A 27,394-nucleotide genomic window follows, 5' to 3' on the forward strand; every position below is an offset into this window, starting at 1 on the left:
GAGGAAGTGAGGTCACGAAGCCAGTGACAGCGCAGGGGCGGGGTTATTCCCGGAAGCGGAAGGGCGCGGAGGCTTCTCCGTTTTTCTGGGTGATGTCGCCGAACCGGCGTCGACCGAGACCCTCTGACCGGGCCGGGCTGGAGGCGGCGGCGGCGGCGGGGCCTGCCCGTGAGTTACTGCGCGGTCGCTCCGCGGGGAGAAGCCGCTGTTGCTGCTGCTGGTTCCCCTCAGATAGGAGCTGGGAGGGGGGGGGAAAGCCGCTGACCGCTCCCGCCCGCCTCACCCCCGGCGGTGCCGGTTACCGGCTGCAAAAGGCGGGAGAGACAGCGTTCTCCTCACGGGTAGGGGTACGACACCCCACCCGCGGGGTTTATTTTATTTTTTTTTGGGGGGGGGGGGGGGTGGCTCTTTGTTCAGCGTGGTGGGCCTGCCTCTGCTGCAGGAGGCCCCGGGCAACAGATTTGGGGGGGGGGGGGAGATATCCATGAGGAGCTTATGTGCACCCCTCTTCTTCTGCCTGCCTCTTACCATCGCGCCTAGGCCCCCGTTTGTGGCTCTTCGTCAGAGGGAAGATGCTGGTACCGAAAAGCCGGTCGAAGAATCTCTCTGAGGCTCGTTTTGGGGTTTTAGAAAGCGGGCGTTCTTCATTGCGGTGCTGGGTGTGCGGGGGATAATTCCGCCTAGCGTGCATGCCACAGCTTTAGCACAAACAGGTTATATAGAATAACTAATTGCATATTAATCAGATTAGCATACATCTACATAAAAACGATTATAACTGATTATCACAGTACTGCCTGCATCCGATCCTGCGCAGCGCAGGATCCATGTGAGTCGAAGGGCTGCTTTTGCGACCACCGACCCATTGGAAGTTCTTGTTGGCTGTCCTTGAAGTCTTTATTCTTGTCCTTGTTCTTTGATCTTGAAGCTTAACGTGGTTCCAGTCACATGTGGTCAGTTTCAACGTTGTTCTCACCTAGGGTACAGGAACATCTAGTCATAAGAGCAAAGAACTCCAAAACTTATGAATAATTACCAGTTAATCACTTGACTACACTTTTGTAATTATCTCCCTGGTTACCCCTTGTCTATTGTTTCAGCCATAATGTTAATATATGATCATTTATCAAATCTCACTTACACAGTCATCTAGCAGCAAACCAGTTTTCATAGAAGGTACAAAATATTAAAACCATAAACGTTTGAACAAACCACATGAAATGTATGGACATATGCTATCAACACCGTTGTAGATGAGCTTTTGGTTGGAGCCAGTCTGACCGCTCTTACCTTCTTGTTCAGTGCCTTTCTCCCAGCTCTTCACGGCAAAAAAAAAATCTTATTTAGATGCTCTTACAGCTATCTTTGTCCTAGTGTCAGCCTTTGTTATCCCTCAGTTTGAATTTGGATGTTTGGTTGTTTTGGTTTGGGGTTTCTTTTTTAATGAATATACTTCACAATTCACGTTCCAGAATTGCCACTTGTGGGTGCTATCTTTTCAAAATTATTATCGGTTACGAACCTGTGAAAAAGGTTAAATAGTAGGTGTGTATGTGGCAAACTGAAGTTACTTATGTGAGTGTGTTTGTGCTAGCTTAATTCACTAGTATGGTTTAGTAGTTACAGTGAAAACGTGGTAGACTAGGTGTTATGTGCTGGCAATTGAACAGTGTTTCGGCGAGTTTGAGTCTTAATCTAGCAATGAGTGTCACCTCAGCCTTTTAAAACAAAATAAGAAAAAAGTCAGATGGCAGAGTTCAGCCTGCAAGTTCGTTGGGGCAGCATTCAAATTTACAACTTTGCTCCATTTCTTGCAAAACCTATTTGGGTGAAGGAGTTTTGTGCCTATGTGCATGACTGTAAGAACTAAGCAACTGTAAGTCTTATTTGCAGTGCTTTGGAATGCACTAAACTGCAAGGGTTGTACAATTTGGGAGGAGGGAGGATGTTTTCATTGCTTTGTTTGTAAGGGCTTGTTTGCATTTAGGGTTTTTGGGGTTGTGGTGGTTTGGGAGGTTGTGTATTTTCTTTTGGGTTTTTTGTTTGTTTTTGTTTTTTTTTTTTTTTGAAGTATGACCCAGGGCTAGACCAAAATCTCTGAAGAGATAGATTATACATACCCTGCTACAAATTTGCTTTTTTTTTTAGATAAAGAAATAATAATTTTCAGAAAGAGTAAGGTCCTTTCTACACTTGGGAATTTGTTTTCAGCATTTTTGAAATGCACAAGCCAGTTGGACCAATTTAATAGAGGAGGTGTTTTCATCTTGCACTATTGGAAAAGGTTTGTCTTACTGCAAGTATTTGCATTGCCTTTTTGCATACAGATAATAAAACAGAATGGGAGCGATTGAGTTGGAAATCTGTTTTTCTGTTTTCTGGTACCTGTAATTGCATTGGGCTCTTGTGAAAGGTCTGGCTCTCCAGGAATCCCTTTTGGTGAACAGCTGGTGACCTGGTTTGATTTTCTTCCTTTAAAGCACCTGGAAGACTCCAGTGAGAATTGGAGTGTGACAAGTTAGCAGAGGAAAGGAGTTGTTGTTTCCATTCCATGGATCCCTTGGGTGCTCCTTCCCAATTTGTGGATGTTGACAGTCTGCCAGGCTGGACTGATGCCTATGAGGCTAAGCAGCTGGACCCTCACCAAAATCCTGTTGAAAAAGCTCAAGATGATGTTAGATCACCTTTTCCCTACAGGAAAGACATCAATGCGAAAATAATCTTATGGTAAGTTGCATATGGCTCTGGTGTGTTTGCCATCTCTTCTCCATTTATTGCGGGATCCAATTGCCTCGTATAAATAACAATCACTGCTATAGAATAAAGCCTTCAAGCCCTCTTTTCTTGAATCAAACATTACAGGTCTGGGAAGAAAGTAATCTTTTTGTTCACTGTAAATCTGCAAGTCTGAGATTTGCTCCACTATAGGTTGTAATTTGCATGTTCATAGACATTCCTCGATGCAACTGACTGGAGCTGCACTTCCTACTGTCATACTGTATGCTTAACATCAAAACCTAATTGGGCACTTTGATAAAAGTTTTTTTTAATTTTTAAAAAACATACTTGCTGTCTACTAGGTTTTTTTCTTTCTTTGCTGGCTTTATTCTGCTTTCACTTTTCTGGTTTTGATCAGTATTTCTTTCTTTCATGTGGTTCTAGTGGCTTGCTTTGGGCTTCCCCTCCCCCCCCATATTGTGTGTTCTGTCTCCATGTTCTTCTGCCAAAATCTATTGATAAAGTACAGTGTGCTGAGGTGAACTTACTCCATCAGTTTTTCTTTCCTGTAACTCAGATACTTGAACCTGCTCTCTAGATGAGTAACTCTTTGTTAATCAATGTGAAGAGAGAAGCATTTCTCAGGGACACAGATTCAGGGATCAGCCTGAACGTCTTTCTGGTTAATACATGAAGGAAATAGGACTGTTTATGGATTTCCTGAACCTGATTAATTAAAGAGAGAGAGAAGTAAAAGGTTAAACATCTCTTTATGACTTGGGCTCGGGTGTAATAAATGTGTGCAATTTCAACTGTTACTTGAATCTCTCCCTGTGCGTGGGAATCTTTATTTCCCTTCCTATGCTCTTTGATCCCAAAATCTCTAATGGCTGCTGCTATGACAAAAAGCAGGTCAGAGTTCTGCTACTCCATTGTCTCTTATGCATCTCTGCTTTGTTTATCTTCTGCATGTCTGATCCTTGAACAGCAGAATGAACATGATCAAATTGCGGGTTCACAATTTTGGAACAAAAGCAATGAAAACTTGTCTAGCTGCGGTGTCACTCTAGATCCTCAGTGGTCTGAGGAGGAGCAGCAGCAGTAAGGTGCCCTGAATAGCGTGTATGCAAACTGAAAAAAGTACATTGAAAAAATTGTTGAAGTTTTGAAAGTAGTATACCACAAGGACTGTCCTCTTGTCTCCAAGAGAGAATACATGGTGTTTTGGAACACGTTACGCTCTATCAGTTTAGCATGCTGCTTCGCATGTTCTGCTAGTTAAACTGCCCTACATACAACTACAATGCTGTCTTTTTTACATCACTAAGTTACCGTTGAGGCTGGGAGTTTTTGAGGAAATGATGGGTTGCATGCAATCTTTTTCATCAGTTAGAGGCAAAGGATGATTCTGCATGGTGAGCATGTCAGGGTACACTGCGCTATGTGGGCACTGGAGTACTGTTAATGCTTTTCCTTTAACTTGGCATTTCCTTGCTTGTCAGCACTTATTTGAGAATATCCTGCTTAATTGTACATTTAGCCTGCAATAACCTGCTTCCTTGTTTCCTCAGGAAAGGAGATGTAGCGTTATTGAACTGCACAGCCATAGTAAACACCAGTAATGAGTCTCTCACTGATAAGAATCCAGTATCTGAAAGTATATTCATGCATGCTGGGCCTGACCTGAGAGATGAACTCCAGAAGCTCAAAGGTAAGTGGCTGGAGACATTTTTATCTTATTGAAATCTACGGTCCTTGCATAGTACAAAGCATTAGGATTTGGGCATAAACTAAAATCAAGGTATAGGGTTTTTTTTTCCCCTCAACATCTGGTGTTAATGTGAAATAAATAGAGGAAACAGGCACCAAACTAGCCTCTTCTCTTTTGCCATTCAGGTTACGGGTCATTGAAATCTGTGGCAGGTATTCGAGTTGCGAACCCTTACTTTGCGATACAATAATTCCCATTGTTATCTGAAGCCTCTTAGAGTAGCTAGCTTATCAGAGCTTTTACTTGAGGGGCCAGTCTTGTACATCTTTGGATTTTTCTCTTATCCTGTTCAGTGCATATACACTGTGGAAGACGGGAACTGAAGTTCACCATTGCAGAAATTAAGTGGGTTCTAATACACACTTTGTGTATATTAATATACACACACAGTCTTTCAGGAAACTATGACAATAACAGATGGATTGATAAAATGCTGCATGTCTAAGTAAAGTCTTAGTGACTGCTTAAATTGTTCAGTTCATTTGCCTCTTCTGCACAACAAAAGGTTTTATTAGAAAGTCACAAGACCATCCCTGATGGAAGGCCATTCTGGAAATGGATGAGATTTGCTTTACCTAGATTCTTTATTAGCAGGGTTTATGGCTGATAATGAAATTTGCAAATGCTCAACTTTATTTCCAGTCCCTGTTAGATGAAGACTTTCCATATGTTGTGTGTGAGGAATGAAGAGTTTATAGTAATCCAAGGTTATACAGAAGTCTGATATAGTTTGCAGTTAAGAATTCACGTTTCTAGTAACTATGGTACTGAGCTGAATTTTGAGACCCAACTGATCCCTGAGTAGGACTGCTCACTCTCTTGTGTAACAGCTCTATCTCCTTATCGTGCAGTAACAAAACGGATAGAAGAGCCATAATGTTTCTAATACAAACCCTCAGTAGCTTAAACTACGATTGAATAGGCAGCATCTGTTTTTATAAAATAGTATTTTGCTGATTCAGCTTGCTTTTTATGAGTAACCTGGAGGTAAAACAGGAGGAAGAGTAACCATTCTGTAGGAGAGGGAAAAGTCAGTGTGTCCTTCAGCTGGAAACGACTGTTAAAATAGAGCAGATGTTACAGAATAGTTACGACCCTGCTGTGTATGCCAGAACTTTTCTAAAATAAACTTGAGTTTCTTGTGTGCAGAGTGAGGTGGGAAGAGAGGGACGTTTCAAGGAGTCCTTAAAATCTGAGATCTGTCAGCTCTGTAGGAGTTATTTGTAGAAGTTCAGCTTAGCTTAAATTCCCCTCTACCATGCTGAGTTGATATGTAGTTTTTCATTCTCTACCTTTGTGATGACACTGATGTCTTCTCTCTGTAATGCATTCTGCAGGTTCACGACTCTGTATACATGATAATTTCCTTTTAATTTTGTGACGAGCTTTTCAGAAATCAGTTCTTCTGTGACACTCTACTGGCATGTTGTGTGGGGGTGGAAAGAAAGAGCGACTGGGTTACAGTTTTGGTGCTTGTGCACCCTTAATGTGTTTGTCACTTCAGCGGAAGGGAGCTTAGTTAAGAAATTAATTTATGATTCTTTTGTCACCTCTACCTCCTTTTTGCAATCTTTCCCATTGAACTTTGAACTTTTTTTCATAGGAGAATGTTCTTGGGAAGAAGTGAAAATGTATGGTCTTTGCTCTAAAGCCGTAAAATGGGTGCAGTAGTGTTTTTTAGTTAGTTCTCTCCTGCTTTATTCCTGCTGCTTGATATATATTCATACTTCATAGAATCCAAGAAAAATCGTGATCTTAAAGCATGTGATGTGCTGACCTTTTAAAGGCCTGTGCTTTTTTTAAAGGCTCAGTTAACTTCTGCATTCCTGGGAACAGTGTGTAGTTTTGATTCACACAGAAATACTGTAGCCAAGGGCCCAGGCTTGCAAATGAAGTGCTATTGATATATGCTTGCCTATCAACACATACTTGTTGCAGGCCAATAAAGACCTTCTGTAACAGCAATGCATAGTAGTCTTCCAACTCCAGTGAGACTTTTTCTCTGCTGCACACATCATATGGAGGATTCAGACTTTCCATTTTAAACTTGGAGACAAGCTGTTCTAATGTTTGAAATCTCACCAGATCAAAAAAATAAGGTCTTGACTTTGTTCCCAGTTTTGCCACAGACCTTGACCTGTGCAGCTCACTCTACTAGCTCACCTCATCCTGTATCTTAAAATAGGAATAATACTTGCTGCTCATCTTAGTTTTAGAAATTTTGTAGAGATTTCCAGGCAGAAGGCATTGGGAAGTACTAAGTGTGATGTAAGTGTAGTTAGAGATTACTGATGCTACATCTGGTTGTCTGAATTTATTAGTTTCCTTACTGAATTCACAACTATGCCTCAGTCAAACTTGCTTAATTCTTTTTCACAAGATAGTTTTTCCTACTGGCCTTTGCTTGCTCTTTTCAAGTTGTGTGACTTGGATGGACCACAGAGGAAGAATAGTAACTTGATATCTGATATATTAAGTGTTTCAGTTTTAGCTTCTGCTTTTTCCATATTGTGCTTATTTAGTTGCTCTCTTGAGCTGAGGTGTCTTAGAAGATGTGCAGTAATTCAGAAGAGTACGCTTAGTTTTACCATGCTGTTATATTCCTTCTGATTAACCCAGAAGAAACAAGGTGGAGGTCTGTAGAAGCTAATGACATGTTTTATTGGATCAAAAAGTTTACAAGATGTTGGCTTAAAGGCAACGTGTTCTTGCCATTAAAAAGACATGCTTAAAGTTTTGAGTAAGAGAGATTCGTAACCTGGAATGTCTCTTGCCATAAAATACGCTTTCATGCATGCTGGTAGCCTGCCTGAGCACCACGAGGAACAGAGTGGAGTGGGAGAGGTGAATGCTCCTATTCAGTGGGCAGCTTCATGGTTGACTTAAGCCAAGCTCCTGCAGTGCTGCTGCCAGAAGGGTGGTCACAGCCGCTTGTTCACATCTCATTCCTTTTCGTGGGCACTAGCAACCTAAAAGATCAGGTTGAAAGCTAATCCAGTGAAAATAGTAGTTTTCAGCCAGATCAGAAAGCTGAACTGCAGCTGTACAAGCAGAAGGAAGAAGGTGGAAAATACTTGTCTTTGAGGGCAGGGAAAGAGAAAGACTAGAAGTACTTCTTCAGCTGTCCAGAACTGGAACGGACTAGACTTGGGTGAAGAAGGGGAGAGTTAGCAAACTTTTCTTCCAGGTGCCGAATTAAAAACAGACTTCAAACACAGTAGCTGTTCCTGGATTTTTCATTATCACTAATGTATTGACAAACTGAAGGGAATAGAGAGGTCTACGGATGTCATCGAAGGTTCTGACAAACTGATTTCCCTTGCAAAAAATTGCAGAAATTAAGTATGAGTAACTTGCAGCGGATAACCAAAGGGCAGTCAAAACCAAAAAGAGGTAAAGATGTAAAGTATGCTGGCATGCAGTACATGATCCTAGAGTATGTAACTGGAGGGTGCTGTGAATGTAACAATTAAATGTGTTGCTTGAACTTCCTTGCCTAGAGACTAGACATCTAGTCTGTCAAGAAAGTATGATCTCCATGAGAATCATATTTCTGCCTTGTGGACATGAGGAAACTTGCAAAACAAAGCAAGCTACCTTGTGCTGGGAGTGTAGATGAAACAAGTGCTTGATCTATTCATTTTTATAGCTTTGCCAACACTGGTGGATTTGATTAAGGAGACTTGTAGTCCTTTCATCCAAAAAGCAATCTCCCCAAACAAAGTTGTTAAATTCAGAAGGACTTTTTATTGCTGGTTGTATAGCATATTTGCGCCTCAGTTCTCTGTGCGTTGTTAAATCCTTTCTCCCTTTGGCTTTGTCTGTAGCTTATTAAGCACTGCGATTAAGACAGCATATCTAGCAATTTCTGGTTTGTCCTTCTATGCATAAGACTTCTATGCTTTAAAATTGAGAGGAGCGAGCACAGCTCTTGCCTCCTCAACCTGACTAGGTGATACTAAGCAGCTGTTACAAGATAGAATGCCATCCTTAGTATTTGATGTCTAAAACACTGACTTCTATATATGAAGTGGAGTTGTCTGACTCCAGAGGAAGTCAAGGACTTGAATACTTTTAGCTTTCTTATCATGACATTGACATTTATCCTTGTGGTTTGGTTTTGGTTTGGTTTTTTTTTTCAGGGTGCAGGACAGGCGAGGCTAAACTCACCAAAGGATTTAATTTGGCTGCACGTTTCATCATTCACACAGTGGGACCCAAATACAAAAGCCGGTATCGCACCGCAGCCGAGAGTTCTCTATACAGCTGTTACCGCAATGTCCTGCAGCTCGCAAAGTAAGCACACGACAACTTACATGAGGGTTTGCCATCCGTGGCACATCTGTTCTAGATACTCGGGTCTGCACAGAGGCCAAATGGCTGTGAATATCTTCTCATGTATAGTGGTTTTGGTTAAGGACATGAGAACATTAGCGGCTTCATGGTATACTTCATGCCTGTTATCTGTGTTGCGGTGTAGATAAAATGTGCAGAGAGATCTGAGCTGATTCAAGTCCTGAAACAGTGTAGCTAGAGCTCTGCAGCATTCAGTTACTCAGAGGAGAAGCGGCATTGATAATTGCATTGGGTTCTGTGCTGCGAAAAGCTTTAAATGAGCTTGCTCAAGCAGCAACTTCATGTGTCTCTGCAGCCATGTGGACATACAGCAGATCTGCCTGTGGGTATCAGTTCATATATTTGGCCTCTCTGCCTTCATACAACAGCCATCTAAAATTCTGAGTCAGGGTGCAAGATTATTTCTAAATCCACAGTTGCTGCAGATGGGTTTGTAGTTTTTTCTCTTTCATCTGTGGCATTTTCTACTTCCTCTTAGCTAACAGGTTTTTTTTCTTTCTGTTTTTCTGTGTTCTTCCCTGTATTCTGTTATTCTCCTGTGACGGCTGTTGTAATGGTAGCAGTCACCAAAAAAAAAAAAAAAAAACTGAACCAGAGCAATGTCAGAAAATATACTTAACAATTTCTTAGGGTTGGGAAGATCAATTCTTCCAAGTCTGGACTGTGCATTACAGTGCAATAGTAACTGTTTAATATTCAAGATTACAGCTAAGCTTTCTAGTATGTGTCAGTTTTGTTCTGCCTCAGAAGTAACAAGCAAGGTCAGGCCTGGATTGAAACATGTTAAAAGCAATTTAAAAATTCTAATAATTCTGCTTACTGAATTCTGAATGCCTTTCAGTCAATCTATTCTCTAGAGTAACTTCTGATGCTTGTGAAATTGTCTACCAACTCTGAGCTTGCTCAGACTCCTCTGATGACTGTTGGCAACACCTGTGCTTTACTCTTCTAAAAATGTGGCTCCCTGCTGGAAGCATCTTACTGATTTTAAAGTATATATCTCTCCATGCCAATGATTGTCTAATCATACCTAGGATTGAGGAAGGCACCATGGTCTGTGTCCAGACCTCTAAAAAAACAACTGATAGGTCAGGTGGAGGAACAGGAGAATGTCTGCAATAAAGAGCACCTTCTTTTCCCCTCCTCCTCCTCCTCCTCACTGTGAATCCTGTACTGGAAGGAAAGTATTTTGGAAAGGATTGCAGGGAGCTTGAGGGAGGAACTTTTTTCATTCAGAATATGAGAAACTGCAGGAACAACACAGCTGAGGTAGGAGGAGAAATCTGAGAGCAAACACAAGAGGAAACAGTGTGGAATCATTAATGGTTCCCTCCTCCTCTGCTTAATTGTGGTATGTATACATCTTACCAGGAAAGAATCCTGCAAAAACCTGAAAGAGGGTTTCTGCTGCATAAAGGCAGGAAAAAAAGTACTGCTGTTATCTACTGTACTGACAGACATTCGTTCTCCTCTGACCATCTATTCATCTGTTTCTTTTTTTTTTTTGATTTCAGGGAACAGGCAATGTGCTCCGTAGGATTTTGTGTCATTAACTCTCTGAAAAGATGCTACCCCTTGGAGGATGCAACCCACATAGCACTGCGTAAGTTTGTTGGAAAGTGACATAAACTGGATGGCAGTATTCAGCAGATTGCTTGCCTCTGACAGACTGCTGTTGATATGGGAAACCTCTTTTTTTAGGGGGCTGTAGTTTCTTAGAGGCTGTAAAAAGGCAAGGCCTTCTGTGGTTGATCAGAAAATGGAGTATAAAAACAAACAATGCTTTCTCTGTTGAGAGGTCGTCAGTAAAGATCCATGGGAATCTGTGCTGGAACTTGCAGTCTTCAATATATTAGATAATAACCTGGAAAAGATGCTGAACAGTGAGGTGAGAGAGTTTGCTGGTAATAGAAAATTATTCAGAATAGCAAAGATGAGGCCTTACTGTTGAATAGCTGTAGACAGACCCTCAAGCAACAGAGTGAATTTCATCTGCCATTTTAGTGTCATCAGCATATCCAAACGTAAAGTGATATTCTTCCCCTGATGACCCACCCCTATGTGCTTCTGCTTTCACATGCAAAATGGTGGGCTAATCCTAGGTAGCAGAATCTTGATATTATAGTAGTTCCATGGAAACAACAGCTCACTGGAGTTCAAAACAAGCAGCTGACTAAGACACAACAAAATTAAGAATGTTGTACTCTAAATCTGTTTTTTGTCCACCCTTTAAAGCTGCACATTCAAAAAAAAAAAAATGTAGTAGAACTGGAAGTTGGAGGTCAACAAGAATAAGGAAAGGCAAGAAATAGCTAAGTAAGCTAAAGTCTTTTTCAGACTGGAATATGCTGAACTTGAAAGGAAGTGTGATAGATGTCTATGAACTCATGAGTGGCATGGAAATGGTGAATAGGAATCAGCTGTCCACTGTCTCCCAAAATAAGAACCTTCAAACAATGCTAGTATCAATCAGGTTCAGAACAAACAAGGGGAAATGGTTCTTATGCTTACACTATTTGTTTTATGGAACTTCTTACCAAAAAGCATTGTAGATGTTAAAAGTTTTCAAACTTGTTTGGGTTCAAGAGGAAGCTATATTAAAGAAAAAAATGAAGGCTACTAAAAACAAATCAGAAAATTTCCTAGGCTGAAAATACTTAAAGAATAGAAAAGTCGTCAGAGAAGAGTATTATATACTTGCCTCCTTCTTACTTTTCCCTATTTTTTAGACTTTTTCATTTCTATTGGCCTGCTCCTGTCTGCTTTCCACCACCACCACCCAGTCCCTGGACCTTCCTGCATGGTAGTCCTGCTCAATAGGAAAGTTGTTGCAGATGGAAGGAGTGGGTTTTCATCTTGCTGTGCAGGCTGACTGGAGAAATCTTTCTTACCCTCTGTTTAGCAGAGGTGCTGACACTGGAGAAACAGATTAGTCCGTTGTTTTCTCTGCTATCTGGCTGTTGAGTGAGACATCTGAAAACATCTGCTCACATAGGTTCAGAAAACTGTTTACTGTGGAACTGCACAACTGCATTTGTCCCACAAAGTAGTGGTGCAGGTCAACCAAATTACGCGTGAATTTCTGTACAGGAAGTATTTGAAAGTAGCTCTTTGTTTTTTTTTTCCTCTGCTGTTTCTTGAAGAACTCACACTACTGTATTCTCTGTAGAGTAGATTTCTTTCCTTTATTGCTCTCTTCTGTTGTCTCTGTAGGGCTATATGCCTCTTGATAAAATACTGTTAGACCAACCTATTTGTTTGGACACTTTCTCTCTTGGCAGTCTGACAGGAAAGCACTTGAAAATCCTGACGTGTGTCAAGATTATTGCAGCTGAAGGACCTCATCTGTACAAGGATATGTCTGACTGGGAGCTTGGTTACAAAATATTTTTTTCCCCTCAGCTGCAAATGCTTAGGAATTTGACTGTGTCCCTGGATTATGCTAAAGCTTTGGGGGAGTCCAAAAAATGTAATAGAGGAAATAAATTCTCTCATGATTTACAAATATAATTTTTATATGCCTCTTTCATGTGGCTGACCCCAGAGGTTTTGTGTGGCTGACTCTGTCTTGTACCAGCTTTGCTGTAGCTGGCTTATCATCTTGCTTTCCTGATAACTTAGGGCACGATGACTTGTTCTAGGAACATCTGGTTTTGACAATTTGCACGGGACTCTCTAAAGGAAAGATTTGGCTTGATTTTGCAGGGCTGTAGAATCACATTCCACAGACTGAGGAATACCTAGTAAGCTAAAATCGGAGAGAGACTTTTTCTTTTGTATCCATCTCTAAAGTGAGCAGCAGGAGAGAGTGGAGATGGAACTTCCAATATGGCCAACAACCCATTTGGTGTGTTCAGCTACCACTTAATCCGCGCTTGCATACAGCCTGTGGAGCTGTTTTGTATGAGGAGAGAGATGTGTCTCCGTTCTGCACTCTGACTTCCTCACTTGTAGTCATGTGTGTAAGTTTCTCCTCCCGTTTTGCTAACTACATTTAATCTTCTTCCTTGCAGGCACAGTTAGAAGGTTCCTGGAGATTCATGGAGAGACTCTGGAGAAGGTGGTGTTTGCAGTCTCTGAGCTTGAAGAGGTATCTCCTTGACGTTCATTCCACCAAAATTGATGGGCATGTTTGATCTTCTCTGCAGCAGTATTAACTCCTGCATTGCAGAGCTGGATTTGGATTTCCCCTTCAAATCACATAGACTTTTGGTCCCACAGCATCATTCTGTCTCCTACTAGCATAGCATCTTTTCCAGTACTGTTTATGCTCTTAGCAGTCACTATGGACATGTTCAGAATCTTCCCACTTCTAGCTTCCATGTTCCTGAGCCATGGACAGGAACCAGTACTAGAGGTTTTAGCATGCAATTGTGCTGGATGGTATCTGCCAGCCAGAAAGGAAATTCCTCATACAAGATTTCCTCCTTTACACAATGCTGCTTCCCTTGTGCTTTAAAAGGGTCAGTTTAGCATGCCCACAGATCACCTACAAACATCTTAAGCATTGCTTACTGGCTTGTTGAAATGACAAGGTTGACATTTAATGATCTGTGTTCAGACAGGTGCTAGCAGTTTGAATATTGACTTCTCTTGTTTATCAGACTTGCTAATGGCAGTTCCTGGGCAGAACACCCACACTGTGTTCTGGTTCTGTGGCATCTGGATGAGGAAAATAACTAACTTGTTGGGTGTTCTAAAACTGCTAATCAGTTGGAGAGAAAATGTGGAGTATTGCAACATTCAGTAGAGATTTTCACTATTTTCCCCCATGTGGGGAGGGTTTGTCTTGGCTGGTTGTTGCTTTTTCTTTTTTCCCAGTCAGATCACTAAGGGTGATCTGTGTAGTGGTACATTTTAATATAAGCAGCGTTTGCTGAAGTCTGTCATCCATGCATATTGTAGCTTCATTACAAAGCTAAAGTATCTGCAATCTACCTGAGTTCATGCAGGTTAAAACAGGGGTCATCTCAAGGGCATTTGCCAGTGTGGCAAAAAAAAAAAAAGTTAATCTTTATCAAGGTTATCTGCCTTTATTGCCGGGTAACAGCCCAAAAGAAGCCATTGAGGGAAGCGGTACTTTGCCTCCAAACCACTGAGGAGGTCCCTACTACAAGGGCAGGTGTTACTTAACTGAAGCACAAGGATGCGTGATAGACCCTTCATGCATTTTTTTTATTCATAGGCCACTTACCAGAAGTTGCTGCCTCTGTATTTTCCAAGATCGTTGGAAGAAGAGATACAATCCTTGCCTTACCTCCCTGCAGATATTGGCAATGCAGAAGGGGAGCCTGTAGTACCAGAGCGGCAGATCAGGATTACTGAAAAGCCAGGTGTTCCGGATGGTGAGTTCTTAACTGAACTTTGGAATAAGTATCTCTGTGTGAAAGTCAATGGAAAAACAGAAAAGGCACTTGCGAAGCAGAGAGATGTTTTCCTACCCTGCCTCACCTAAGGCAGGCTATAATGACTACAGTCGTCAAGCTGTCTCATTGGCTTCATGTGTTCCACAGCAGTAACTTCTGCTTTCTGCCTCGTTGTGTAAAGTGAGGTGGTTAGAGGATGTGGTAGAGCTGTTGTTCTGTCTTTTTCTTTCTTGGGGTGAGAGGTGGGGTAGTTCATTCCCTTTGCAAGTTTTCTCCCAAAGTGTTTAGGACCTTTGCAGGTTTTTTGCAGAATCTTGTGCAGCCCCTAACTTAGACCATTAACAATAATGCCTTTTTATCTTGTATATTAGCAAATGTATCAACAGAATCTTATCATTTGAGACAACAGCAGGTGCATCAAACTAGTAGATGCTCAATGAAAACTAGCAGAAACTCCCCAAAAGATAGAAGAGCTAGATCAACCCAGAGATCGGTGTTTGGGAAATGGCTGTCAAAGCTCAGTGAAGAAGTTTGTTCATAAAGAGGTTGCCTAGATGTCAGGGTTGAAGAGGTGAGATACATATGGCAAAACAATTTAATATATAGATGGGCATATTAAGCAGTGCTGTGAAAGTTTTACACTTCTTCAGGCAAAGCCTTAAACTATCAAAAGCAGGTAACTTGGAATGGGTTTCAAAGGTTTTCTAGTTTTGCATGGCCAGTTGGGATAAGGCTGAATATGCAGTGAGGATACAGACAACTTAATTTTCCTGTCCACAGTTTGATACATGATGTACCTACTCCTACTGATCAGACCCCAATCTTTGGGTTTTTTTTCCCCCTCTGTCCAAACTGCTGGTTAGAGTGGTATTTGCAGCTGTGGCTGATCAGTGTGAGGCATTCAACCACTAGCTAATAATTTGTGAAATTACTGCTTTTGCATATGTAGGAGCAAATGGATATAGCGGAATCCTGCACTTTTGTCCCATTGCTACTATAGCATGTCACACTAAAATGGGGAAACTCTGTTCCCATGCAGATTGCCCAGAGAGGTAGTGCTAGAAGCTTTAGCAATATTCCTTGATAACATCAAGTTCAGTGGAGCATTCTGGTATTGTCACCATCAAGCGAGCCTGTGCTGTTTTATTTCATCACACAGTCATGTCGTAAACAATACTATAAAAATATGTAAACTCAGTTTACTGCCAGCTCTACAGCATCTGTTCAAGCAGTGTCAATGATATAAAAAGTGAGCCCTTTTTACAGTACATCTAAACTGAATAAAGCTGCAGCATCTGTCCCTCTGCCTACTTTTTTTTCCTCCCTGTGGCAAGTAGGACAGCTGTAAAGCCCAAGTCACTCTCTCCAGACCTTGGTTTTTTGAGAGAGTTAACCGTTATCCCTTTGTTACAAGCTGATGACTAGGACTTGCCCAGTTAGTTTCCAGGCAAACCAACATTTTAAGGGAGTCCGTAGTTATCAGTCACATGCTATAATCTGTCAGTGGTACTGGTGAGATATCAGAGCCACATCATGGCATGTTACAGGTTTTTTTGTGTTAGCTTGTAGCATGATGACTGGTTTGGCTCACTGAGATACATAGCAATCCATCAGCAGCATTGCTGTCTTGTAGGCAGCTTGAACATTTTACATTACCTTTGTTTCTACTGCAGATGCTTCAGATGAAGAGGGTCTGGAGGCAGATTTGTCTTTCATTGGTTCCCATGCTTTTGCCCGCATGGAGGGAGACGTTGATAAACAGAGACGCCTCATCCTTCAGGGACAGTTGTCAGAGGCAGCACTGCAAAAACAGCATCAGAGGAAGTGAGAATTTCCTTGTCCGTGTGAATGTTTTGTGTTCAGTTAGCTGTTCAGAGGACCAACCCTTATGATGATTTTGTTATCTGTAAAGCCTAATCATCTGGCAAGGAAATACAGATAAAGCCTGATGTCACCCTGGATCGCTGTGGTAGCCTTTTTGGCCTGAAGGGAGAAGGGAAGGGGCAGTAGGAGGAAAAAGGAAGCTAGTGATGAACCTGCTAGCATGGCCAGTGCATCCGACCAGCTGCCTTATCTCTTTGCCACCAGATGTCACTGTTTTGTCACCACGTTCTGTAGTGGGGTCACCTGCTTTCAATACTGCCCACTTGCTCCTGAGGCTCTGGGCAGGTAGCAAAACGTTTTTCTTCTGTCTTTCAAAACAGAAAGATAAATAAATGAATGCTGAGGCTTTTCTCCTTTTTTTTTTTCTTTTTTTTTCTTTCCCCTGCTAACCCTAATGTGCATGATCGCTTTCTTAGAAGCCAGTTCCATGCTGGAGTCCTCTTGAGGCATGATGCTTGGCTTGGCTTGTCAGATGAGGCACTAAGTTGTTCACCGTTCAAAGGTGGGGGGGAGGGAGGGAATCCATATGTGACACTGGTTACTGCATAGTTGTGTTTGAGTTCTAGACTTTTTAAAGAAATTGTCTTTTTTCCCCTATCTTTAAACACTGACACTGAGGTATTTAAATGGAAAAAACTCAGATCTCTTCAGCCCAAATGCAATGCTACTATAGTTACTAGTTGGTGTGTATTCATTGCCCCAGTGAAAATCACTGAGTATGTAACTAAGACACTCAAATGTTTTGGGGTTTGTTTTTTTTCTCTCAACAATTCTTTCTTTAACAACTTGATAGTTGCACCATAGGTCAGAAAACCACAGCATTAGAGAGAGGACTCAGTCAGAAACAGCTTGTTTTGTCCCTCCCTTCCCATATACCTCTTCAGGTTCCTAGTACCGATCCAAAAGGGCGTTAGATCTGACCAGATGTTTTTAACTTTCTAGTTACAATCGCTGGCTGTGTCAGGCAAGAGCTGAAGACCTCTCTGATATTGCTTCTCTTAAAGCCTTGTACCAGACAGGTAAGTTCAGGGTACTAATCACTGATGTATATTGTCTTAAAGTAAAAATACAAAATAAAAATATTTTTTCTTTGGACTTGCATGTAAAATAAGTCATGTTATTCAGCGAGAAGCCTGGCCAAGAACTAGACATCTCTGCAGTAAAGCAGGAATCCTCTTTTGATTGGCTTTGAAAGACTGTGTGGTAAACTCCCAAACTGCTCTGCTTTAACAATCTGAGGATATATACACATCCGGAATTATCTGTAGCTTTAGATGTAAATCAGTACTGTTAGATTAAGCCAATGCATAAGGTGCTCTGTATGAGAGAATTCAGACCAAAAGAACTACCTCCACCCTTCTGTTACAAAAAAATGAATGTTGCTTTCAGATGATTAGTGTAGAGAATAAGCAGTTACCAAAGCAATTTTTAATACGGCTTTCCTGAACAAAATGGCTTGCTTTATTTCCCTCAGGTTAGGTTTGTGTTGCTCTCTTCTGTATGTGTCTCCTAGTACTAATGGCTGTGTACCATGGGCAGCCCATCTTGTAACCTTGAGTTCAGTAGATGGGGAGATTAGGGAGAGATTTGATAACCCAGTGGAGAGTTCAGTGGAAGATAATAGCTGCGAGGTCCTTGCAGCCTGAGAGGCAGAGATGGGGAACCTGTACTCTTCAGTTCAGTTTTACTCGTTAGGTAGCATCATACTCAGACATAAAAACTTGCCATAGTCCCAGTGGCTTATTGCTGCTTTGCATCATGATGGGAAGAAACAAGCAAGTAGTCAGGCTCTCAAAACCATAGCTGTGTTTCTGCAGAGAAAGTCTGTTCAGCACTTTGGCTGTTATCTTTGGCCTCCTGAAAATCCAGATGCTTTCCTTGATCTTTGTGCAAATACCAAGGCTGTGTGATACTTTCTGCTCAGTAGCTGCAATTTTAAATTCTTTCGTTTGCCTTAGACAAGGCTCTGTGGGCTGCAGGAGGTCTAACGCATGCTCTGGGAATCTGTGCACTAGATTTTAGAGCTTGATTTCTAGGAAGAAGTTTGTTTTGGTGGTAGAACTGCTAGTGAAGGTTGGGTTTTTTTAAATAAAAACCATGTTATTACTTGGGATTTAGGTAAATGTGGAGTACACAGGCAACCTAAAATTGCAGTCCTTAAGGCTTAAGTTTCTCAGATGTGATGCACCCTTTTTTGGATCAGAATAGCTACTGGTATAGTGAGAACAGTTACTCTAAGCATATGTCCTCTGTTAAGATGGAAACCTCTGTTAAGATGTGTTGCAAAAATTCTTAGCTGTGGCTGGTTCTGCCTGGTTTGAAAAGGACCACCTCCAAAACCTGGCATGACTGAGAGAAGTTGAGAGACATTTTTCTTTCTTTTGTAGGTGTAGATAACTGTGGCCGCACAGTGATGGTGGTGGTTGGAAGGAATATCCCCGTAACATTGATAGACATGGAAAAGGTAAGGCTTTGTAAAACTAGAGTTGTGTAGGTTGAATATGAATGTTTGGGATGTAAGAGTCTGATTATAAGGGTAATTCAGTGTTAATACTACAAACATTATCTGTAGAAGACTTAAATAGAAACTATTTTTATAGACAGATTAAAATGTATTCCCTTATAAAGCTTTGTGTGTGTTGGGGTGGCTTTTTTCAAGGAGGAACTGGACCGTTTTATTAAAACAGGCTTAACATGGACTCCTTTTTCTTCTCAAGAAGAAAGAGACTTACCCTGCTTCTATAACTGCCAAGACATGAAGACTGAAATGTAACAAGTCAAATTAGTTTTTCATGGAAACGGCAAGAATTTATCTCAATGTGTGAGGTCAGCTAGACAAAAAAAGACATCTAAGTTATTACAGTCAAGTTGAAGACTTGGAATGTTCACCTTGCTTTTGTAGCTGAAACAGAATGCCACCCAGCCTCATGATTCCTGATTTGTGAATGAATTGAAGGAAGCATGTTAAGATGTAGTGCAATTGTGAAAGAGTTCTTTGCAAATAGAAATTTCATTTCTTTCTGTCTCAGGCTCTTCTGTATTTCATCCACGTCATGGATCATATTGCAGTGAAGGAATATGTCCTGGTGTACTTCCATACACTCACAAATGATTACAATCAACTAGACTCTAATTTCTTGAAGAAACTGTATGATGTTGTTGATGCCAAGTGAGTGTCAATAGGAAAAGAACCCCTTCTGGGCTTCCTCTGTGCTGTGCAAATGTTTGTCATTCCCTGTATCTGGTTTCCCATTTATTTGTGACAGAGTTTTGCTGGGACAAAGACATAAATAAATAACAAAGGCAAGAGGAAGGAAGATATGTTTTCTTTCCTATCAAAACCATTTATTAAACCAGAAAGTTCTGTCTTCTGCAGTCTCCCTTCTGGAGCTGTTAGAGGCATACTGAGTGTATTGTCTGTCTCTACCCACTGGTGGGTGGAGCTTCTGGAGCCCAGCTTTGTTAAAAGTATGTTGCTAGCTGTGAGGGAAGAGGCTTGGGTAATACTGGCAGTCATAATCTGTCCATAACTTTCACTGTCCGCATAAAAGACTGCAGGCTATGATGTCTTTACGTGAAGAATAATCATTCTGGGTTTTGGTTTTGTGTTTTTCCCTTTACATTTACTTTTATGGTATCTGCCCTTATATGAGATCTAACTTCGTAAATTACATCAGAGACACTTAAGCAAAATGATCTATGTTTTGACAGTTGAGTTCTGTAGGTGAGCTTAATTACAAGTCACTTTTAAAGAATTTTTTCTTTCTCTGAACCAGGTACAAGAGGAACTTGAAGGCACTGTATTTTGTCCACCCAACATTTCGTTCAAAGGTGAGGTAAATAGTACAAAAGAAAAGTGTATTTTGGGTGTGGGCGGAGTAGCATGTAAGACTGTAGTATGAGGAACATGGAGGTATATAGGACTTCCAAAATTAGGCCATGTCTTCTGGATTTCAGAACTTGAAGTTCATCCCCATCTTTGATCTAGCTGTAGCCTTCCAACCTTAGTGATAAGCTGAACCCCAATGCAGTGCAGCTGTCTGTGCCCTGCTTTGCATGTGCTCTTGAGAGAGGTGAAAGCTTTGGATCTTTTTTCTTTCAAAGAGAAATATTTTGTCCTTTTTCCTGCTGTCTGATTGGCAGGATGATGAGCCATGACCAAAAACTGGAATTCTTTTTTGTGAAGCTCGTTTCCTGGATGTTTCACATTTTCTTTCCCCACAAGAGGTATTGCATGTGTGCTGCATATCACTTAAGAGCTGCCCTGGTAAGGGCAGAGGACAGTGTGTTGAGCAGCAATGAGATTAGTCAGAATTATAGAGTGTAGAGTAGCAAACAAAGATGGGAAGAATGCCTTTGTGACAGAGTGCAGAAAAATCCTGTTAAGCCTTCAGGAGATGAAAAACTGAACTTGTCAAGCAGCAAGATACTATCCTTGGCTATGATCTGCGTGGGGCAACAGAAGATGGAGCTCACTCCCTTCTGTACTTCATACACACTACTTATATTGCAGCAGTAGGAATACTTCAGATGAACTGTCGGCAGCAGGCCTTCCTAAAATTTTTGTTTGTCCTATTAAAACAGTTAGAAATGTGATCCTCCATGTTCACATCAGATTAACCTCTGTGTTTATTCTGCTCTTTGCTGACATTGATCAAATTTGAGAAAATTGTATGCCTGGAAAAAACATCTGTTTGCACACATTCAGCAAGAATTTCTTTGACTGCTAAATATCCAAAGAGTCCTTTCTTTGTATGTGCACAGCTGGGACACCATGAGACTTAGAGCTTCCTTGTTTTTATGTACGTGAGACTGAGGCTTCCCAACAGCATACCTTCCAGTTTCTGTCAGGTTATTAATTATTCCGACAGGGTACAGATCTGAGGTCTGAGTGCTAGAATTAGAGCTTCCAGCTCTGCTCCTGAAAATGTAGGAGCTGGCGTAGAACATTACTAAGGTCACAAAGGTGAGTGGAAAAGTTGAAGCTAGAAGTACTAGTGTTTTAGATTCTCAGCAGCACTTTATCCCCCTCCTGTCTTCCCATACATTTCTATTCAGTTGAGAAATGGGTTTTTTTGTTGGAGGATGAGAACTTGTGTTCACCAGTCTATTGCCATGTTCTTTCTCCCTTTGGGAACTGTGGTGGACCTAGACAGATCTGTGGGGCTAGCAGATAGTTGGTGGGAAGCAGGGAGGGTGAGAGATGTAGAGTTCTCTTGCTGGAAATAGAATTGGTTTGTATCCTGTTCTAGCAGCACAACTGGAGGCAAAAGAGGATGTGTGTCCATGTCTTTCTGCCAAGCCTTTTTCCTAGCTGGCTGTTGCAGAGACTATCAGGTTACGAAACATTATGGGCAATATGCAGCAGAAAGTCGTGGTGGAGAAGGTGGCTGCTAAGAACAAATTATTTTTCTCTCCCCTCCTTTTTTGGCTATTTCAGGGCTGTTGTCCCCATGGAAGATTGCTAGCTCAGAAGCCTCAAATATCTTCAAAAATGTTTTGGCACATTCATCTTCCTATTTGGAGCATTGACTTCCTTCCCTAGAAGTAGTGGAAAATACACCGTGTCTCAAATGCAGGAGGAAGGCTTGTGCATTCATGCAGCTTCTCAAACACATCACCCTTGTACATATATCCCATTCTTAAATCTGTGATATAAATTGTCCATTTTACAGCAGTATTGAATCCTGGCACAGTGGATGGCTGCTATCTCTTAGAGTTGCTTTGCTTATTTCTGGGCTAAAAGGGATCCAGAGGCTTTTCATCATGTCTCTTGGAAACTCACGTGCCCCTGGAAAACAAGCATAGTTCTCAATGTACTTTATAGTGCCAACCATGATTCTTTTGTTTGGTTTCTAGATATGAAACTATTTTAAATTATGTATATTTTGAGGGTAATTGCCTGTCTAGAATACATGGGTTTTGGTATGCAGGGTTCAGCAGTTATCCTAAAACACAGAGTAACTGAAGCAGGGTGTGTCACTGCACAATCCATTTTTGTACCCTGATCCTGTCTTTATTCATGCTTTGATGTGAGCATTCTTGTGACCTGTGAAGAACTTGATGCTTTTGTGCTGCTGAAATGTAACCGTTCTTGTGATGAAATCGCAGCATAGGCAACAGCAGTTTTTTAGGCTGGCACCAATCTTGCTGTGTGAACACTTCACCGCCAGGCCTTAGATTAAGATACCCTTGAAGTGCTGTCACAAGTTCCTTCATACTCTTGCATGTAAATGTACTTCTGCTTGTTACTGCTATAGCAGCTGATATATAAATAAAGGGCTCTTTGGGGCATTTTTGTGTGAATCCTCTTGGCTCCCTGTCCTGAGAGCTCTCCTAACAAAGCCTTTTAGAGCTTGTGTTCCGAGTTGAAGCATCAGTGGCTGGATCTGAAAATCTCACCCAGAGAAATTGTTTTCATAGATTTAGTAACTTGGCTGTGAATCACGAATGTTTCAAAACTGAAACATACCTGAATACTCAAATTCGATATTCATAATCATCATAATCTTTGAATTTATCATGAACAATTTTTGTCTTGTTTTTCTGTAACAGTCATAAAAGCAGTTTCTGGAGATCAGATGCCAATAGAAAGGTTGTTGCACATCCCTTACAGCTTTTTCTACACAAGATCCTTTCAATTGTAATAAAATTTCCCAGATCTTAGTAAGTTTCTCTTTGGGGTATGACCCAATTAAGAGATTGGTGACAGGCTTTTTCTGTGTTGTGCTGGTTTTTTTAGGGAAGGACATCTGATACTTTAACCCTGTGGTTTTCTAGCTTGGCAGAGCGACTTTGATAGCCTTTTATTCAGATTCAGAACTGCAGGACAAGAAAAATGAAAGAAAACTTCAGCAGATGTCTAGACTTCTAACTTTTTTTGACTGCTCTGGTATAACTTATTCTGCTTTCAGTGCATTAACAGGGATTTGGTTTAGTTTAAAGTTCTATGTCCTCTTACCGATAAGGAAATGGCTGCTCTCATATTACTGTTTCTATAAGCTGTGATTACTGAGAATGGAGATAATAGAAAAATTCTCTAGAAACATTTCTGCCACTCTCCCTTTTTCTGTGTCACTGGGTAAAATGTGTCACACTGCAATGGCTTGTACACTGGGGGGGGGGGGGGGCGGGGGCGGAGTCACTTTTCTTGATACCAGTTTTTGTGATGGCTGCAAAAATATTCCCTATTAGGCTTTTATATATTAAACATCCTTAGCAATTATGTTTAATCATTGTCATTCATAATACGCCTTGGAATGCATGCTACTTTGGTACAGGATTGAGGGGGTATTTTTCACTCATTAAACTATCATCCAGTGTCACTCATAAGAGATATTGTTAGAAAAATACAGTAAATAATGGATGCTGGTAATAATCTGCCTCCCTGCTTTCTGCTAACATAAATCTCTAATTCTGCCCTTAAAATAATGAACCTATTTTAAACATTCTGTCCTGTTCTTTATCTCCTTTTTTTCTTTTTTGTTGTTGTTTTCTCATGAAAATACGCTGTTTTGAGGAGGCAGCATAGTTATTCCGGGACAGTTTTTAGACATCGGCTTTTTCTTTAAATGTTGTATTCAGGCAGATCATTTTTATTGACCTAACGTTTTACTTTATTGAAACTCCCACTTCCCTCAAGGCTTTTCTTGTGGCGTTGCTTCTTTTCTGTTAACTTACTGCAGTCAAAGGACAACTATCAAACAGAATCACAGAATGGTTGAGGTTGGAAGGGACCTCTGGAGGTTATCTGGTCCAGCCCCCCTGCTCAAGCAGGGTCAGCAAGAGCTGGTTGCCCAGGACCATGTGAGTGGTCCCTAATATGAGCATTTGTGACCTGTAGAATAGGTGGCTTTTTAATTTCCCTTCGGTCTGCCAGGGAAAGACTAGATAAGAAATAAACAAAAAGTAATATAGTGCTTAATTTTGAAGAAGGTGGGTTCAAAAGTAAAAGCTTGTGCAGTCAATCTAAACAGGAATGTTTAATAACTTGTAGAAGTAGCAATGGTGACTTACTGGACTTTGCAAGTCAAAAATTCCTTATCCTGTTTACATCCAAAAGAGACAGAGGTGTGAATACTTAAAGTAAAATCTTGTGGAATAAGTTGATAAGGCTTTGATAAGAAATTTGGTGAAACAGAAGGACACACTCACTCAGCCAACCCAAAGCAGAGAGAAGATTTCAGTAGGACCCCTGAGCCGCTGAAAGTCTGTCTCTTTCTCTCCCTCAGATTGCCTTTTCTGTGAAAACTTGAAGGCAAAGTGTTGAAAATGCTTCTGTCAGATATAGAGTCAAATAGGTCATATTCTGAGCTGGCTAAACAGGAAGAGAAAATGTGCCACTATACTGATGGCTTTTTGAAGACAAAGAGCAGAATAGCTGTCACTCTCGTACAGTAGAAAGGGACCTTAAACTGGCAGCTGGGAAGGAGTGAGTGTAGAGTCAGAAAACGCTAGCCGGAAAGCTTTCAAGACAGAGCTTGCTAGCAGTCAGCGGTGTGTACTTCCTGACCTTGTTGTGTTATTGCTATGGTATTAGTGCTTCAAGTTTAACTCAAGCCTGTTTAACTATGGAGTATTACATTGAACTTGAAGGTTTTGAAACAGCACCCTCTTAATTTGGTTTTGTTGGTGTTTATTTTCAGGTCTCAGCATGGTTTTTCACAACCTTTACAGTCTCAGGGCTAAAGGACAAAATCCACTATGTGGAAAGCCTTCAGCAGTTATTCACAGCCATACCCCCAGAGCAGATTGATCTCCCCCCTTTCGTCCTTGAGTATGATGCCAGGGTAAGTGATTGCATGTGGCAAGCATGAGTCTTTGCACCTAAGTGTAGCTCTTGTGCTTCTCCCATTCTGCTCTGCAAGAGCTTTAAAGGGGCTGACTTCCACATCTTAAGAATGGGGAGAAGGAAGGGAGGGTTCCTGGAGAGTCTAGTTTTTCTGCTGTGAGTAATGATTAATTTTTTTTTTTTCCTCCTGCATCAGTCCAAGTAAAGGGCTTGGCTAAGAAGCAGATTCCTTTCCCAATAGAGCAGTCTCCTATGTGCATAAAAGGCAGACTACCTTTCTTCAGCCAAGAACTGTAACATAACACACTAAGAGCCTGTGGACAAGATAAAATTCATGTTATATAACCTGCTATATAACTTACACTGACTGCGAAAAGACATACTGTGTGTCATCCTACCTGTCCCACGCAGGAAAGGGAGGGGGCAGCGGGTGGAGGGAAGCAGTGGGGAAAAATGGAACTGTAGAAGGGTGCCCTGCCTTTGTGTTGGTCCCTCCTCCTCTTCCTTTCTCCATCCCAGGTCTTTCACCAAATGGTGGAATGAATGTGGCTTGCATCGGCCAAATCATTCCAAAGAGGATGTGCTATAACTACGAAGTAACAGGCAGAGCTGTGTGTCTGTGTAAGCAACTTTGTCTTGAGTGACTCGCTGTGCTAGCATTTGTGGTTTCCTTGCATCACAGCTTTGGCTTAATGGCAAAATTTTAACCTGCACTTTTTGCTTAAAACAGAGGCAAAACCAAGGCTTATTTTTGCCTGATTACCAGCACAGTCCTCTCCTGGGTGAATTGTGGCAGTCACTGTACTCGTGGAAGATGAAGCCAGGAGCACCCATTTATTTCTGCCTCTGTGTCATCATCCACTGCACCAAGGTGTACTGGAGAACACTTTTGTTGAACTGCTCATTCTGTTTTCATTGTAGGAAAATGGGCCTTACTATTCTTCTTATCCTCCATCCCCTGACTTGTGATCTGCAGTCCTGCGATGCTGCTGGTTTCCCATGGATCCAATGACCTGATGCCTGCCAAAACCTGTGCATTTGCCCATGTACAGAATTCAGAGAGAGGGTTTTCCTCCCCCAGCTCTGGTATTTTTTTACTGATGAGATATTTTCAAGCACTCAAGCAATCAGAACTTTATGCCACTGTGAACTGTACAACTATTTCAAATATATTTATCCAATGGAAAAGTTGATTTAAAGATCACTAGGTGCATTTTACTTTGTTTTTTTGTTTTGGTTTTTTGGTTTTTTTTTTTTTTTGAAGCTGTTACATTTATTTCTGAGCAGCCTTTTCTGGGAAATCCATCGAAAGCACTTGATCATGTTTTTAACTATTACCATTTTCCAGCTGCATTTGTAATACCTGTTTCTGACAGGTCTGTACAAATATTGTGCAGTACCAGCCTGACACATTGCTCATCATATGGTCTCTGTGTTTCACATCTGATTACTTTCCCTTTCTGTTAGTGCTGATTACTTTGGTCTTGACCCAGCAAAACTATCTGGAATTGGGAATGCCATGTCTGCAGGCTGAACAAAGCACTACAGCCAAGCCAAGATTACTGCAAGACTTAGTACCATAAATGCTAGGTGAGCTAGGAGCCTTGATAAAGTCCCTGTCAGTTTTCATTGGATGATGTGACATGTCAGGATGCCACTACCCTCCCAGTAAGAATAAAATTGAAAAGCATTTGCGGTTTCTTTTCTCTAACTATAGTTGTTTATGTTCTCTTTTGACATGGCCAGATGTGTTTGTATGATAACTGAATGCCATCTGCCTGAAGTATGTATGGAGGGGAGGGGGAAATGATGACTCCAACCCCAACCTCTGGTGGCAGAGATTGATTCTTAGAGATATTGGTGTCCCTTTTATTTCCTGTTACACTGACACTCACTGATTTTTGACAGACGTGATACATGTAAGACAGCTCAGCCACAGAGTACTTACAGCACTGGAGGTGAAAAGTTTTTCAGCCTGCCAATGGAAAGCTAAAAGAGAAGGGAGAAGGCTCCCTTCTAAAACATAATCAGAATGATGGAATCCCTGGTAGGAAGAATTGTCACAACAGTACTGAACATGAAAATGATGGTACCACTTTCATGTTTTCATTCTAGCTGCTTTCCTGCCCTGACTTGTGTCTGCTACTCTCTCTTTCTCAAACTTCTTCAGTTTTGCTTGTTCTGCTGCTTCTGCAATAATTGCCTTTTTTAAGCATAAGCAAAAGTCATCTTGAGATATCTTAGAAGGTAGTTATTCATGCCCATTGAGTTGATTGGAAAGAGATATCTCTCTCCTGTTTAAAGGTGCTGTAAATTGTTGGGGTAAACAGGAAAAAAATCCTCTCTTGGTCATCTAATTGCATGTCACAATTTGTGTTTGCAGTCTGAGAGTTTGGGCTTTTGTAAGTTAGGAGTGCAGTGAAAGATGGCCCATACTGAGGTTCCTTTCTTTCCTCCCTTGGCCTCCTGGCTTAATGTTGGGTTTATCCTCCGCATGTTTGTATGTCA

At 41.2% G+C, this 27,394-nt stretch overlaps 1 protein-coding gene across 2 annotated transcripts; it reads left to right on the forward strand.

Moving 5' to 3' along the window:
- The first annotated feature begins 40 nt into the window (after positions 1–40).
- GDAP2 (ganglioside induced differentiation associated protein 2) lies at positions 41–26,576 on the forward strand. Of its 2 annotated transcripts, none has more exons than XM_030020381.2 (14): positions 41–168; positions 2,481–2,727; positions 4,290–4,429; positions 8,632–8,785; positions 10,360–10,448; positions 12,859–12,935; positions 14,031–14,190; positions 15,885–16,035; positions 17,038–17,114; positions 18,483–18,559; positions 19,125–19,264; positions 19,872–19,926; positions 24,741–24,884; positions 25,808–26,576. In XM_030020381.2, exons 2-14 carry the CDS (start codon positions 2,552–2,554, stop codon positions 25,853–25,855), a joined length of 1,488 nt encoding a protein of 495 aa, XP_029876241.1. In that variant the 5' UTR covers positions 41–168; positions 2,481–2,551; the 3' UTR covers positions 25,856–26,576. The 2 variants fall into 2 exon arrangements, with proteins under 2 accessions (XP_029876241.1, XP_029876243.1); XM_030020383.2 differs by lacking the exon at positions 41–168 and adding an exon at positions 252–341.
- The last annotated feature ends 818 nt before the right edge of the window (positions 26,577–27,394 follow it).

The sequence above is a fragment of the Aquila chrysaetos genome, chromosome 7 (assembly GCF_900496995.4).
Source record: "Aquila chrysaetos chrysaetos chromosome 7, bAquChr1.4, whole genome shotgun sequence".
Taxonomy (NCBI): domain Eukaryota; kingdom Metazoa; phylum Chordata; class Aves; order Accipitriformes; family Accipitridae; genus Aquila; species Aquila chrysaetos.